Source organism: Schistocerca gregaria, chromosome 2 (genome assembly GCF_023897955.1).
Source record: "Schistocerca gregaria isolate iqSchGreg1 chromosome 2, iqSchGreg1.2, whole genome shotgun sequence".
Lineage (NCBI taxonomy): Eukaryota > Metazoa > Arthropoda > Insecta > Orthoptera > Acrididae > Schistocerca > Schistocerca gregaria.
In genome coordinates this window covers 388,155,786-388,173,539 of record NC_064921.1, presented here as the reverse complement: position 1 = coordinate 388,173,539, position 17,754 = coordinate 388,155,786, and the positions used below count along the sequence as shown (strand labels likewise).

The following is a 17,754-nucleotide window of genomic DNA, read 5'->3' as shown; positions in this document are numbered from 1 at the left end:
GTATTGTCACGTACTCCTGAACTTTAGAATTCAATTATTGTTGGGAACTGCCATGAGTAGTCTTATCAAAGCTGAGTGTGAGACACTCCAGTTGTCTTCATTATGCTATCTTTTTGCCTTAACCAACTGCTTTAATACTTACCTGGTCAATTTGTGCTGTTCATAACTACATCTTCAATAATGTTTTATCATATTTGTGCAATTCTCAATGGATACAGTACAATGCTCTACAGCATTGTATATTTGTAGTATTATGACACCTCAATGTATCAAATAGTTTGTCCATGCAATACTCTGTTGAACTGCCATATAGGACATCAAGTTTTCATGTAGTATTTTAAACCTCCAGCTACATTTACTTTTGTACATTGTTCTTCCACAGTACAAAATTTTTCCTAAAGTCAGAAAGACCATTGTAATATGTTACACTGGTTTGCTGTGCCTCTCCGTGCTAAACTTATCTTGTGTAAGTCTTTTCATATCTGCATAATTATGCAACTTATATTCATTTGAATCAGATTATTGTATTCAAGTGTTGCTGTTCCTCTATAGTTTCTATCCTCCTCACTTCACTTCATTACCAAATTAACTGCTCATAGGTGCTTCAGGATGTGTCCTATCAGCCTACTATTTTTTTTTCAGCCAAATTGTGCCATAATGCTCTCTTGTCCCCAGTCTGATTCAGTGGCTCTTCACTATTCCACCAGGTATTCAGTCTACCCAGCATGTGCTTGTATACTGTATTTTCCCAGTTAAACGACAAGATTTTTCCAAAATTCATCACTTGAGAAATACAGGGTTGTATTGCTGCTGAGGCCAACATTTTTACATTCTGTAGTAGATTAATATAGGCAGTGTCTCACATTTACTGGTGAAACTTTGACAACTGAGGTCTCATGCAGATTTATTTTGCAGAATTCAGAGGGGTTAAAGGGGGAACAATGACAACAGCAAATGTTGTTGTGCTGACAACCACGGAAGTGAATGGATACCATGTACATTGGCTTTTTGTAAAGATCTACCATGTTTAAAATGCAGTTTGCTTGAATCCATTTGCAGTCAAAACTGGAAGTGATTTTAAAAATGGGAAAGTACACAACATCAGTATTTATTTCTGCAGGAGACAGTAAAAGTCTAGATCTGCACCAGTGGCATGTCTACATGTTATGCACACCAGTGTTGTCAAAGCTCACTAAATGAGGTATGATGAGAATGAGAGGGGGTGTGTCAGCTGTTGTTTCTATGCACACAATGAGAGAGAGCAGAAGGCGGATGGCATGTTTGGAACAAGAGGTAAAGGAATTTGCCACATTCTTGCATCAATATATATGTGAAATCCTCTATGTATTCAGGAAAATCAGCTGTTCTCAGTTCCCTCTGTATCCATGACCTTGGGAATCACAACACATTTAGAAGAAACAGCCAAATATTTTTGATAGCCAAGATTCAAAATTTTATTGATGTCCATTTCACTCACAGCATTCCAAGCTGTGCTATTAGGTCCTACCCTAACCTCCACTTTGGAAATTGTGATACATGCAGAAGGAACAGGCAAGTATTTGTGACATTCAAAATTATTCTTTGCGCTGCTGCTTGTTTATAGAAACACATTGTCTCTTCCCTCCCATCTCTTGGAATAAATGAAACTATCATTACAGTTAGTAATGCCAGTGGTGTTGGTGATGGTGGTGATGGTAATTAAAAACAGTGGTACCACAGATTGGTATCACAGATATGACTGGGATAGATAGTAAGCAAAAAAGGAAATGAAGATAGAAATTAATGTAACCATTTCTTTTTGTTTTTTATTTCTTCTGGTATTATCAGACTGTAGAAAAATGAGTAAAGAGCATAAGTTTACAATAGGTAAAATGTTAACTTTTTTAAGCAGGTACGTTATACTGTATCAAAAGAACAGTTTGTAATTTTGATTAGCCAGATCTATTTAAAAAATTTTTAAGAACTCAAGTGGGGGGAGGGGGTGGGGGAAGGGGGTGTGTGGCATTGTCTTATATTTTATATCATCTTGTACTTGGGTAAATATGGCAGCATTGTTGTGTTGTTATGGTCTTCAGTGCTGAGACTGGTTTGATGCAGCTCTCCATGCTACTCTATCCTGTGCAAGCTTCTTCATCTTCCAGTACCTACTGCAGCCTCATCCCTCTGAATCTGCTTAGTGTATTCATCTCTTGGTCTCCCTCTACGATTTTTACCCTCCATGCTGCCCTCCAATACTAAATTGGTGATCCCTTGATGCCTCAGGACATGTCCTACCAACCAATCCCTTCTTCTAGTCAAGTTGTGCCACAAACTCTTCTTCTCCCCAATCCTATTCAGTACCTCCTCTTTAGTTATGTGATCTACCCATCTAATCTTCAGCATTCTTCTGTAGCACCACATTTCAAAACCTTCTATTCTTGTCCAAACTAGTTACCATCCATGTTTCACTTCCATACATGGCTACACTTCATACGTATACTTTCAGAAACGACTTCCTGACACTTAAATCTATACTCGATGTTAACAAATTTCTCTTCTTCAGAAACGCTTTCTTTGCCATTGCCAGGCTACATTTTATATCCTCTCTACTTCGACCATCATCAGTTATTTTGCTCCCCAAATAGCAAAACTCCTTTACTGCTTTAAGTGTCTTATGACAGCATGTGTTACATAAATGGTTCCTCAAACGTGCCTCAGGCACATTATTTTCCTCCAGCTGAGGCATGCATATTTATGCAATTTAAGCACATTCTGGCTTGTCAAAGTAATTAATGAAGAAGAAAAGAGTCAAATTGAGGAGAAGAAGTCTTTATGGTAACAACCTGATTCATTCCACAACTCTGTAGGTTCTCACTTTGATAGGACCTTCATACTATGATGAATATTAAACTACCAGTAGGAAATAAACAGTTGCTATTTAATATAACTGAGGAAGCAGCAGCAGTTTTCAAAGTAGTGACTGTCTTACAAATTTACTAGCTTACATTTAGCTAATGTATGCACAGGTAGTATGTAACAGGATAATAATTGTTTGTTGTAAGTACAGTATTCATATTAAGTTTTAAGAGTTGCTTCTCTTAACATATATGATATATTCATTTTAAAAAAATGGAAATTCCTTGATGAAATAAGGATTTTTGTCTGCATACAGTTTTCTTCTCAAGGTACTCTTCACAAAAAATAAGAGTAGGTATTTATAGCAGATATCATTCTGTGTGTACAGTAGTACTTTTGTCAGAATCAATGCCATAGGCCCATATAAAAGTTATCAAATTGTAAGAATAAATTTGTATAATTAGCTGTATCTTATGTATTTTTACCAGATTTGATCCACTCCATGCATCACTGACATCACAAACACAAAGGTACAATATTATCTACATGCACTTGTTAATCATCTTGACAATATTACGTATGTTGGAATTCTCATAGACTGATACCTTTGACAAGAATTAAGCTAGTAATCCCATAAAATATTGGGTCATAGGAAATTCCTCTTTTTACATGTACTGGCAGAATGGTTTTATTTTTATTTTTATGTATACGTCAAGTTCCGTAAGACCAAATTGAGGAGCAAATCTCCATGGTCATGGAGTGTGTCAGTACATGAAATTACAACATAAAAGTAATAACAGATAAAAATAAATGTTTATGAACCCAAATAACTTCAGTCCATAAGTTTAACTAAACGCAATCTACAATACAACAAGAATCAGTTTAATTTTTCAAGGAACTCCTCGACAGAATTGAAGGAGTGACCCATGAGGAAACTCTTCAGTTTCAATTTGAAAGCGCGTGGATTACTGCTAAGATTTTTGCATTCACATGGTAGCTTACTGAAAATGGATGCAGCAGTAGACTGCACACCTTTCTGCACAAGATTTTAGGAAGGCAGATCCACATGTAAGTTTGATTTCTGCTGAGTATCAACTGAGTGAAAGCTGCTTATTCTTGGGAGTAAGTTAATATTGATAACAAGAAATGACATTAAGGAATATATATGAAGGTTGAAATTTAAAGAGTGGCAACTATTTATTCACAACTGATGCAAAAGAGTTACATGTTTGCACCTGTTACTGTTCTTCTAAGTAGTCACCAGAATTGTTTAGAACCCGTTGCCAGTGATGTGGAAGGTGTAGTATACCATTAGCAAGGTCTGTTCTGCTGATAGTGCGAATAGAGCAGTCTACTGCCTGTGGAATCTCTGGAACAGTTCTGAAGCGAATGCCACAAAGTGGTTCCTTCATCTTCGGAATCAAATCAAAGTCACAAGTACTTAATTCTGGGGAGTATGGTGGATGGTACAGTACTTCCCAGTCCCATCGACTGAATAGAGCAGCCACAGCTTGCGTTGTATGTGCCCGTGCATTCTCGTACAAAATGAGGGGTGGGTTGCGCAGAAAGTGTAGCCGATTCTTTCCCAAAACTGGTCGCATTGTCAGTCTGCTGTGGAGGAACGTATTGCATTAGGATAACACCATTACAGCCATACATGAGAATCACCATAACTTTAGAGCGCTCCATTTCCACCATCAACAGAATAGGCTCTGCTAACGGTATACTAAGCCTTCCACATGGCTGGCAACGGGTTCTACACTATGCTTGTGACTACTCTTAAGGACAGTAACAGGTGCAAACATGTACCTCTTTTGTATCAGTTGTGGACAAAAAGTTGCCACTATTTAAGTTCCAACCCTTGTACATTGAGAGGCCAATGTCAAAATATCCAGACTCATGAACAGGGGTCGACAAGAGGTTTGTGAACTTACATTACTAATTGCCCAAATCGACTACTTCTGAGCTAAAAGTTACCCCTAAATATAATGCCATATGACATAAGCGATGAAAATAAGCAAAGTAGACTAGCCTTCTGAAAACCTAGAAATTTGAATCGGTCAGTTTCACTAATCATAGGCCCATTCTGTGAAACTAAAACGTCAGGTTTTGTTGAATTGTGTGTTAGAAACTGTAAAAAATGAGTTTTACTGTGATTTAGCGTTAGTTTATTTTCTACAAGTCATGAACTTAGGTCATGAACTGCACTATTTGAAACCAATCCATTGTAGCACACAACATACTTTACTACAAAGCTAGTGTCCTCAGCAAGCAAAAATATATTTGAGTTACCTGTAATACTAGAGGGCATATCATTTATATAAATAAGGAACAGGAGTGGCCCCAGCACTGATCCACGGGGCACAACCCATTTGAACGTACCCCACATCACAGCCTTCTCAACATTGTGAATAATGACCTTTTGCTGTCTGTTGCTAAAGCACGAGGTGAACCAATCATGAGCTACTCCCCATATATTCTGTAATGGTCCAACTTCTGGAGCAATATTTTGTGATCAAATGCTTTAGTTAAATAAAGAAAATATGCCAAGTGTTTGAAACCTTTTGTTTAACCCATCCAGTACCTCACAGAGGGAAGAGAATATAGCATTTTTAGTTGTTAAATGACTTCTGAAGCCGAACTGGGCATTTGATAGCAAATTGTGTCATATAAAATGATCACTTATCCCTACATACATAGCCTTTTTGATAAATTTTACAAACACTGATGGCATAGAAATAGATCTAAAATTGTCTACATTATCCCTTTCTCCTCTTTTATAAAGCGGCTTTACTACTGAGTACTTTAATCATTCAGGAAACTGACCATTCCTCAAGGAAAAATTACAAATATGGCTAAATACAGAGCTAATAAGTGCAGAAAAGTACTTTAATATTCTGCTAGGCACTCCATCATAACCATGAGAGTTCTTAGTCTTCAGTGATTTAATTATTGACTCAACCTCCGTCTTGCCTGTATCACAGAGGAGTATTTCAAACATCAGTCTCAGAAAGGCTTTTGCCAAGAAAGTTATATGTTTCCCTGTAGAAACTAAATTTTTATTTAATTCACCAGCAATACCCAGAAAATGATTGTTAAATACTGCACATATATCTGATTTATCAGTAACAGAAATATTTTTACTTTGAACTGACTTTATACTGTTGACCTTGTGCTGCTGACCAGACACTTCTTCACAACTGACCACATGGTTTTAATTTTATCATGTCAAATTAGCTATTCTATTTGCATACCTCATGCTCTTTGCCTTCCTAATAACATTTTTAAGAACCTTACAATACTGTTTGTAATGGGCTACTGTAGCTTGATTGTGACTACTTCTAACATTTTGATATACTTCCCACTTTGTTCTACAAGATGTCGTTATCGCACTAGTCAGCCACCCGGCCTGCCTATTACTACTAGTACCCTGTTGAGAATGTTCTAAGGCCATTCACCCTTCTACTTATAGAATGCCCAACTAGTAATGAAGAATGAATAAAAATATTGTCTATGGCTGTGCTACTGTTCCACTGCACCCTAGTTGGAAAAAACAGTCTGCATCAGATCGTATGAATTTAAGAGATCTACCAACATCCTGTTTCTTGCACCATCATATAGAAAATTTATATTGAAGTCACTACATATGACTAATTTCTGATACTTCCTACAAAGTGAATCAGGAACCCTCACTAGTTTGAGCAGAAATGTTCTGAAGTCAGAGTTAGGGGACCTATAAACAACAACAATTAGAAGTTTAGTTTCACTAAATTCAACTGCCCCTGCACAACATTCAAATATCTGTTCAGTGCAGTGCCTTGATATGCCTATAGACTCAAATGAATACTGTTTTTTACGTACATAGCCACTCGTCCACCCCGCAAGGAACTCCTCGAAAAACAGCCAGCTCATCTGTATCTTGGAAGTCTCTCAATTGCCAAATTATTAAGTGGTGCTCTGATATACCAATAATTTCTGAGGCAACATCTATAAGCATTTCACTAACTTTATTTGTAATACCTCTTATATTTTGATGAAATATGCTAATTCATTCTCTACTTGGAAACATTACATCCTCAGAAGGTGAGCCCTTAGTTAGAGGGACATCCTTTAAGCAGGTATACCATTCAGCTGACTTCAGTCTAAAAAAGGTGCAGCTCTAACACCAACTACTAGGAATATTTCCATGAATGATCCCACCACCACCACCACCACCCACTACACTGTCACCTATAAACTTTGCCAGTCTCCCCTTCCCATACCTATTGAGATGCAGACCATGACTAGTGAATCCCAATCTACTGACAGACCCAACTGGCACTACTGAGATGTCACCCACGCTTTCTGCCATCAGCACCCTCTCCTGCCCCATGTTAATGCGCCTAATAGCCGCGTGAAGATGAGGCTGTTCGTGATGCTGAAACAGTTGCACGAAATGAACATTAGTGCCACCAGTTTGAATAGCTACCTTTACCAGGTCACCACCTACATCATATTCCCTGTCCCTATCAAGACTGTTCCCTGCTCCACCCATTATCACTACCTGATCCTCCTCCATAAAATTTCGACATAACTCCCCTATACTGTCAGCCACTTAAGCCAACCCTGCACTAGGTTTCACAATGCTGGTGACCTGGTACTCACTCCTCAACACTTTCTGCAACTGCTGGCCCACTCCTCTACTGTGTAAACTACCTATCAGCAGAACCTTTTTTCTGTTAGACTTTGTAGCTGACCTAGGCCTCCTACCTGGTGAGGACTGCTGTGTGTTGCCTACATCTACATCTACAGCTGCACCAGGCTCCTCTCCACTCAACCCTGACAGTTAGTCAAATCTATAGCATATACACAAAGCATAACTGTCTGAATACCTCCTCTTTGTAGCTGTCTTCTTTCCAACTGCCAGTTCCCATTCCCCACCACCTTTCACCACCCTCACCTTATCTATTTCCTCTTTTGTGCGTTGTAACTGCACCTGAAGGGCACAGATCTTACACTCCTGCTCCTCTATCAATTTATTTCTACTAAAGATTCTGCATTCCCAGGAGAGGTCTTCCTAGAATGCCCACTGGCTTCACCACTGCACTTTCCCCCACCAATGAAAATACTTTGAGCAAATCCCACACCATAACCCACTACTGACAAAACTATGACAGAGCCCACACTTCTCACTCGTGGTAAACTTTTACAGTTACTGAAAAAAACTATACATCTACGTTACCGAAGTTCAGTTACACCAGTAGAACTGTTTATAGAAATAACAATAGTGGTCTCAAAATTCTCTATCTACTAAGAAAGCAACAACTTGCATTAATACTACTACACCATAGCTAATACCAATACGAACAAAACTTCACAAAACTATTAAGTAAATCCAAAAATTCAAACAGCCACTGGAACACTCAACCAAGTTAAAACACTGAATGAAACTTTGACTGAATTATTTCACTAGAAACAATAAGAAACATCAGCTGGAAACCAAAGCACAAAATTTGCTAAATGACTTCAACACACAGAAAACTCTATAAAACACAGCAAGCAAACATTTCCAAAAGTTTATTAAATCGTTATTTTGCCACAAACAGCATGAAACGCCACTGAAAACTATTAAATTTAATAGCTGTATAACAGTACACAAATAAGTTTGTCAGTACTTAGCTTTATAACCACTAAAGATGCAGTGCACGCCACAAAATGTAAACACATTACTGAGGCATGAGGCTTAGATGAGCAACGTAAGCACACTCACAAATAACAGACCACTTGAGTAAATAACACAGGAAGAAAGACTGAGATTAGTGAAAATGCACTAACAATTCATTTTTACAGCAAATATTAACACAAATAAACTTTAAAATAGTAACTGAAGTCTGTCTGCTGTTTGCCTTTTATCACAGAGAAAACCATGTAATGGCAATCACAGAGTACTGGTTAGTTTTCAGCATTTCAGGAAAGCCTTTGTCCATTTTTGAATACCATGAAATTTTGATCTAAGGGGCTTGCTGTAGAAATTAAAGTAGAGGATAAGCACTTCTATTATCTAAAATTGAAATATTGTCCTCTTGTCCAAAGTTAGACTCCATATTATTCAAGATAATTTATGTTCTCTTAGTGTATTTAATTATTTAGAAAAACTTAGCCCATCACGAACCATAAGTGTTACGAAATATTCAGAAGTGGTGCAATGCAACACGCTTGAAATTTAAAAAAATGATCATATTGTCTTTCTCAGAAAGTTGAACTAATATGAAGCTCTCAGGTTTTCAACTGAGTATGTTCATCAGAATGGTATGACATTTCAGTGACATCAGTCGAGTGAAAAACAGAGCTTTATATTATTTACATAATAGTTTAAATTCTTACTTAGTCCTTCTTCCACAAATAGTAACAAAAAATAAATAAATAAAAGCTGTTCATTCTGTAATTTTATTGTAGGAACGTGACTTTGACAAGCATGTTGCCTACTGCCGTGATGAACCAGCTGCACAAGAACTGCTGCAAGAAAATGATGAAGTCCGAGATTATTTCGATGTAAGTACTCACTATAAAAAGTAATTACTTTCTGCTTTAATAAGAAGCAGAATCATTCATCAGCTCCAATACTTTTAGTTCCCTTGTTAATAATGTGAAAAGAATTTTTTTACAACTAAAGTTATGTAAACTGTGCTCTTCTGTATTGCATGTCTGTGTTTTGGAGTCTCTAATAAGCTCTTGGCACAAAGTAATTGACTGAGCAGAGAGCAGTAAATTACAGTTCATTTTAAAATACTTTAGAACAAAGAATAAGTGATGGCATATTCCCTTGCTTCCTGTGTAGTTGTATCATTCTTCCCTGGTCTTTTCTGTTACTTGTTGCTTGTTACGTGTGAAATGATGGCATACCTAGTGCTGTCATAGAAGTAACTGTGAAATGTTTAACTGAAACTCATGAAAACATGTTAATAAATGTTGTAGTATGCAGACTAAGTGAGGATTGTCATGGAATGATAATGAGTTAAACAATCACGTGATTCGAGGTTTGTTTTACTCGAACATGTGCCTTTTTGTTTCTTACTGATCTTAGCCTAAATTATCATTATATTGACACAGTCATAAATGCCAAACTAGTTGCAATTGATAAGTCAATGGGTTTTTGATCTTAATGTAAGCATCTGTCAATCATTCTGAAGGGAACATTTCATAAGATCTTTAGCCTTTACAGATTTAAACTTTTCTCATATTTCATGCATTTTTTTGGTTTTAAACCTCATCATCCGTGGGTAAAAAAATGTTTACCTTAAAAGTTTAAATTAACTGCTTATTTTTTTAAACAAGATACTAAAGTGGTTTCTGCTTGAATCATAACTGGACAATGTTAGTTTCCGAGTATGTAGAACAAACTGAAGACGATGTGGATTTCAGTAAGTTTTAAGTGGGACAATGCAAACAGAATCAGTATTTTACTATTTCAATGATGATAACTGATTTAAAGCAGAAGTGATTCATCAAGTTACAGTGTATTTTAAAGGTAAGTTTCAGGGTTGAAATGAAAACAAAATTTTTCTGCCAAGAGTGATGGAAGCACTCATTAATGTGACATAATACATAAACTTTAAATATGTAGGTTACCCTTATTTACAGTCTCCATCACAAATTTTCCACATTATTCTTAAAGAAAGAGAAAAAGAGAGCCTACACTAGAAAATAACGGTAGATTAAATTGAGTAACTATTCTGTCTCTGTGCTGTTAAGTGTATCTGCGTACAGATGAGTTGTTTCCTTTTCTCAGTTTTGTTAATTTTTTCAATTTTTTTCCATTATTGTTCTATGAAGTGGATATTATATTTGGGGACAAAGTATTTTTATGAAATAAAGCATGATTGGACCTGGAAGAACATGGGGTACCCTAGAAAGCTTTCATCTAGTCCTCTACATGATTTTAGAGATCAGCATCTACTACAGATGATGGCATCAAAGTACAGATAATGAAGCTCATTATTGGCTCTGTAGTGCTCACAATAATTCATACTTTCAATCTCTCCTTGACCCCTAGTGTTTTTCCCTGAGGCCTGGTAACAGAGACTTGTGAAGCCACTACCAAAGAAGAATGATGCCACAGCACTCTCTGATTACCAACCTATTTGCATTCTTCTGGCACTTTCCAAAGCCTTAGAATAAATAGTCCATGACCAGCTAATCAACTACTAGTTAATGACATATCTACTAAAGCAGCAAAAATTTCTTCATGTGTGCACTTGGCTAGAGGGCAAATATAAGGATGTGGAAGCATATATCATGAGACATAAGACAAATGCTGCCTACAGGAAAATTGAACAGATGTTTGAAGAAAAGAAGACCACCTGTATGAGTATCAAGAGATCAGATGAACAACCAGTCATAAGCAAAGATGGGACAGTAGAAAGGTGGAAATGGAAGAGGACGTAGATGAAGATGAGATGGGAGCTATAAAACAGCATGAAGAATTTGACAGAGAACTGAAAGACCTAGGTCGAAAAAAGGCCCAAGGAGTAACCAACATTCCATTAGAACTACTGATAGCCTTGGGTGAGCCAGCCATGACAAAACTCTTTCCTGAGCTAGACGTATGAGTCAGATGAAATACCCTTGGACTTCATGAAGAGTATAATAATTCCAATTCCAAAGAAGGCAGGAGTTGATAGGTGTAAAAATTACTGAACTATCAGTTTAATAAGTCACAGTTTAAAATACTAACAAGAATTCTTTACAGAAGATTGGAAAAACTGGTAGAAGCCAACATCATGGAAGATCAGTTTGAATTCCTGAGAAATGTGGAAACACACTAGGCAATACTGATCATAAGATGACTTCTCATAGAAGGTAGCTGAAGGAAAGGCAAACCTACATTTAGACCTTTTGTAGACTTAGAGAAGGCTTTTAACAGTGTTGACTCCTGATACTCTCTTTCAAATTTAAAAGGTGGAAAAGGCTAACGTACAGGGAGCGAAAGGCTATTTACAATTTATACAGAAACCAGATGGCAGTTATAAAAGTCGAGGGACATGAAAGGCAAGCAGTGGTTGGGAATGGAGCGAGACAGGTTTTTAGCCTATCCTCAATGTTATTTAGTCCTTATATCAAGCAAGCACTAAAGGAAACCGAAGAAACAATTGGAGTAGCAATTAAAAGCCATGGAGAAGAAATAAAAATTTCAGTGTACGCCAGTTACATTGTAATTCTGTCAGAGACAGACAAGGACTTGGAAGGGCAGTTGATTGGAATGGACAGTGTCTTGAAAGGAGGATATAAGATGAACATTAACAAAAGCAAACAAGGATAATGGAATGTAGTCAAATTAAACCACAAGATGCTGTGGGAATGAGATTAGGAAACGGGACACTTAAAGAAGTAGATGAGTTTTGCTCTTTGGGCATCGAAATAACTGATGATGGCCAAAGTAGAGAGGATATGAAATGTAGACTGGCAATGGCAAGAAAAGTGTTTCTGAGGAAGAGACATTTATTAACATGGAATATAGATTTAAGGGTCAGGAAGTGTTTTCAGAAAGTATTTGTATGGAGTGTAGCCATGTGTTGAAGTGAAACATGGATGATAAACAGTTTAGACAAGAAGAGAATAGATGCTTTGAAATGTGGTGCCACAGAAAAATGCTGGAATTAGATGGGTAGCTCATGTAACTAATGAGGAGCTACGGAATACAATTGGGGGGCAGGGGGGGGGGGGGGGGGAGAAAAAGTTTGTGGCATATCCTGGCTAGAAGATGGGATTGGTTGGTAGGACATACTCTGAGGCATCAAGGATCACCAATTTTGTATGGGAGGTAAGTGTTGGAGATAAAGATCGTAGAGGGTGATCAAGAGATGAACACAGTAAACAGATTCAGATGGATGTGGGTTGCAGTAGTTACTTGGAGATGAAGAGGCTTGCACACGATAGAGTAACATGGAGAGCTGCATCAAACCAGTGTTTGGACTGAAGACCACAACAACATGCACTTGTTATCCCATTAAAATTAAGAATACTTGTTTTTATCCAGATTTTTCTTGTTTCACAAACCTCTCAACTAGAACCGTGTGCCTAAATTTCTTGCCTTATCACTCGATAACTCAGGAAATATCACTTTTGTACAGCTATAAACACATACTTTTGAACACCTATTGCTAAGTGAAATGCATTTGGCTGTCAGGAGAGTGATATTTGAAGCTGTCAATGACTTCAGTGACAATACCAGAATATTACTGAATGACTTTTTACAAAACCTAAACAATATCTAGACGTACAAAGGCTCTCAGCGTTACTAAAATTAGTGGCTAGACACTCATGGATGACACAGGAATTGAAACTGAGGGTAGCAAATCAAAAGCAGAGATACTGCACTCTTCCAATGTTCATATCATATGGATGTAGTGCCATTGTTTACTTCTCTCACCACAGCAAAATAAGTGATACGGAAAAAATAAAAAAATATAAAAAAATGAAATGATTGTATGGCATTTACCTGTCTACATAAAGAATAACAGAAGTGAACCACAAAACTGTCATCCAATCTCATTTATATTCATCTATTGCAGGATCCTAGAACATATCCTGAGCTTAGACTTAAGGAGTTATCTTGAACACAATGATTTCCTTCATGTAGGACAGCATAGATTCTGAAAAAATTGGTTATTCCAAAATCCAAATTGTGCTTTCCTCACATATCCTGAAAGCTATGGATCAAGGCAGTCAGGTAAATGTAGTATTTCTTGATTTCTGAAAAGCATTTAACTCAATACCACACCAGTGTTTATTAACAATAGTATGAGTTTGGGGTATGAAACAAAATTCGTTACTTCAGTGAGGATTTATTGGTAGGTAAACCACAGTACATTATTTTGGATGAAGAGTCACTGACAGAAGTAGAAGTAATTTGTGATATGTCCCAGGAAAGTGTGCTGGGACCCTTGTTATTCATATTATATATTAACCACAAGACAAGACGTTATTAATAACACCTTCAGAATTTTCACAGATCATGCAGTCATTTGTAATCAAGTACTCTAGACTCTAGGAAAAATGCTGCATTAATATTCATTCAGAACTCAGTAAGATTTCAAAGTGCTGTAAAGATTGAAAACTTCCAGGATATGTTCAGAAAAGTAAAATTATCCAGTTCACTAAATGAAAAAAAGTAGTATTCTCTGACTACAGCAGCAATGATTCAGAATTAGAATCAGTCAGCTACACAAATATTTGGGGAGGGGGGAACAGTTTGTTGGAATATGAATTGAAACGATCATGTAGATTTCTGTTCTTGGTAAGGCAGACGGCAGACTTTGGTTCAATGGATGGTACTGGGAAAATGCAGTCAGTCTAAAAATTAGAATGCTTACAAGTCACTAGTGCATCTCACCATAGAATATTGCTCAGATACGAATAACCTACAACAATTAGTACTAACAAGATGTTGAATGAATACAGAGGAGGAGAGCAGGAATGGACAAAGATTAGTTTGACTGATGGGAGACAGTCAGACTTATGAAGATAGATGCAAAGTATTCCATAAAAGCCTAGTTACCAAATTTCAAGATCTGGTATTAAGAGAAGATTGCAGAGATATACAGGGTGAGCCCTGATTATAAAAATTTATAACAGAATAACCATTTGACATAATAAGTTACGTTTGATGCCGATACATAGGTTAGTGTTACTAGGTCCTTTTTTTTTAAAAAAAAAAAAAAAAAAAAAAAAAAAAAAAAAAAAAAAAAAAAAAAGAGAGAGACCACTTATCTTAGTAAACCTCAACATGTGCTCCCTGAGGTGGTATTCCAGTTCCTGCCAGGTGTTTCATAACATGTGTTCTGTCACAGTACCCACAGCAGCTTGTATCCTAGCCTTCAGTTCGTCACTGCTAGCAACTGGTGTGATGAAGAATCTGCCCTTCTGTCCTTGATATAGCTCCAGAAAAAAAGTTAAGGGACGTAATGTCTGGAGAGGGGAGTAATGTCCAGATTGGTTTCCAGGGTGTTGGACCGTTCCTTCCAGTCCACCAATTCGGACATTACTCCCCTCTCCAGACATTACACCCCTGGACTTTTTTTTCTGGGGCTATATCAAGGACAGTCTTTGTCACACCAGTTGCTGATGTTGATGAACTGAAGGCTATGATGCAAGCTGCTGTGGGTACTGTGAGAAAATACATGTTACAAAACACCTGACGGGAACTGGAATACCGCCTCAGCATTCTCCGAGCTATCAAGAGAGCACACGTTGATGCTTACTAACATAAGTGGTCTTAAAAAAAAATAGTAACACTAACCTATGTAGTGGCATCAAATGTAAATTATTGTGTCAAGCAGTTACTCTGTAATAAATTGTTATAATCAAGGCAAGACCTTGCACTCACCTTGTACTTCAGATCACCATTTATTCCTGTGAAGAGAAAATTTGACTAATTGTAGCATGTAAAGAGGAATTTAAGCAATCATTCTTCTGTGTACCATATGCAGTTGGAACAGGAAGGAACTCTAAAATGTGGTGCTATACAAAGTATCATCTGCCATGCACATCACAGTGGTTGTGGGTTATGTGTGTAGCTGTAGATGTTGATTGTTTATTATTATTTTTGTTATTGTCATTGTTGTTGTTATTGTTAATGTCAGAAGCAACAGTAACAGTACTGTTAGCATTATGTTATTATTAGTTCTTACAAGTCAGTATTGTTATTCACATTGCCAACATCGAAACCGTTTCTAATCTGTTAATACCATTTTGTTACTATTTATCATATTAAAATTCTCGTCATTTCTTAAGAAACTTTGTTCAAAAACACTGTGTATGAAATCTTGATGTCGTGTGAGAAGAGTCCAAGGATCCAGATATGGTCAGCTTAAGTAAATAAATAAAAATATGATATGAACCATGCCGAAACATTGTTCAGTTTCTGCATCTTCCCATACAGAATGCTAGAAAAGTTCATGCAATCAGACAGATTTGTAATGTCACAGCAGATTCCTGGGACATTTTGAGTCAGCTAAAGAGAAGCTAAGTTTTTGTGCAAACTCATCAGTGGCAGACATTAAATGGTTGTATTTCTGGAAGTCAAACTGATAACTGTGATGCTATTAAATCTTTGTATGATAATTTGAATTCAAACACCTCAGGAAACCTTGCAAGAAGAATACTAGAATGATTGTTGTCCAGACTTCGTTTGAGACTTTTTTAAATAATATCTTTATCTCGGCATATATTCAGAAATCTGGAAAATAATCCTACTTAAAATAAGGTGCTTTTTTTTTTAATTCCAGCCAGTAAAATTTTAATTGTTCAGTGATAATATTATTTTTCATCACTGTTTCCTGTCACTCTTCCAAATTTTGTAGTTTGTTTTAACTGAAACTCCCTGGAGGCAACTAATATTAACATCCGGTAGTAATGAGGGAATTGTGGGCATATTTTAATATTTTGGAAGGGTTTACAATATTTTTCACCAATTTTGATTGTAAAATTTTTGTGGTCCCAGTTGAAATATTGACTTCAAGGGCTACAGTTGACCTTTCTGTCTTTGGTTCTTATGAATCAGGACTGAAAATTTTTTTACCATGTCTTTTCCTACCCATGCTATCTTCTAAATATGTTTTTGTGTCATGTAACATGATATGAATATTCCAGATTTTTCTTATATTCCTGTTCACTGTCTAGCTGTTTTATAATATTTTACACTTTTATGTCAGCAATTATCTACCTCAGTTTACATGTAATTTTTTATGGCAAAGTGCAGAGGGAAATCTTCAGTTGAAAATTACACAGAAATTTGAAAGACTTTGTCTTTTACTACATAGCAGAACTGCCTTTCAATACTCATTGGTTTGCTGCCTATTTCATTTATTTTTGATGATGCAGGAAGTATGACAGTATGGTCAGATATTCCAAAATGAAAGCAGAATTTTCTTTTATTGTGTCTGTAATTCATCGAAATGCTGTTGATACAGGTAGCTGTTTCCCTTTTCATTTCTAGTGACATCTGTGCAAATTAGCTTGGAACCATCTTCTTGGTTAGAATTAATAGATTCTTATGCCACATAGGATCAAGGTACATAACTTAAATTTGCAGCTATCCTCTTCTCAATTTCTATAAGAGACTTTGAAATGTGGATAGAAATATGTTAGTTATTTTTGTACTTGGTAGACTAACCATTGAAATAATTACCACCCATAAAACCTAGCGGCTACATTATATTTTCTGGCTTATACAAGAGTCACTGATTACCCACTCATCCAAATTTCTTAAAACATAAGTTCATGAGAAAATAATTTCTCACACGTTTAGGTCATCTAAAAGATTACAGACTGTTCTAATCATTCTTTCTGATCAAACTTTTTGAACCAGTTATTAAAACTGTCACCAGTAAGCATAGCAACTATGAATTTGACATTAGCATCTGTCATACATATCACCGTCTAGGAAGAAAAGAAGATTAGGGATATCATCCTGTAGATGATGAGGTCATTTGAGAGAGAATGAGCACATGCTTGGATTTGGGAAAGGTGAGGAAAGAAATTAGCAATGCTCTCTCAAAGAACCTATCCTAGCATTTACCTCAAGCAATTTAAGAAATCGTGTGAAACCTAAATTTGAAAAGCCAGATGGGGATTAAAACTGCCATCCTCTATGAATACACCCTCTCCCTACCTCCACCACTACCCTAATGGGTGCTATGGCTTTCTTATCCAAAAGAGTATTTGTTTTCACTTATCAAACAATAGAAAATCCAGGATGGAATGTAACAATATTATGAGAAGGAAAGTTGCCATTCACCATATATCGGAGATGCTGAGTCACAGATAGGCACAACAAAAAAATCTTTTTGTTGTGCCTATCTGCAACTCAGCATCTCTGCTATTTGTTTTCACTTAGTAATTCGTGTATCAGCTGAGCTCATTTGGAGCTGTATTGATTTT

General features: G+C 36.6%; 1 protein-coding gene across 2 annotated transcripts in view; it reads left to right on the top strand.

Annotated features, from left to right (window-relative positions):
• LOC126321023 (obscurin) overlaps window positions 1–17,754 on the top strand; it is a 790,459-nt gene that overhangs the window by 195,256 nt on the left and 577,449 nt on the right. For both annotated transcript variants that reach the window (XM_049994141.1, XM_049994140.1), the window contains exon 7: window positions 9,271–9,366. In XM_049994141.1, the coding sequence (XP_049850098.1) occupies window positions 9,271–9,366 (96 nt within the window). The remainder of the gene's footprint in view (window positions 1–9,270; window positions 9,367–17,754) is intronic.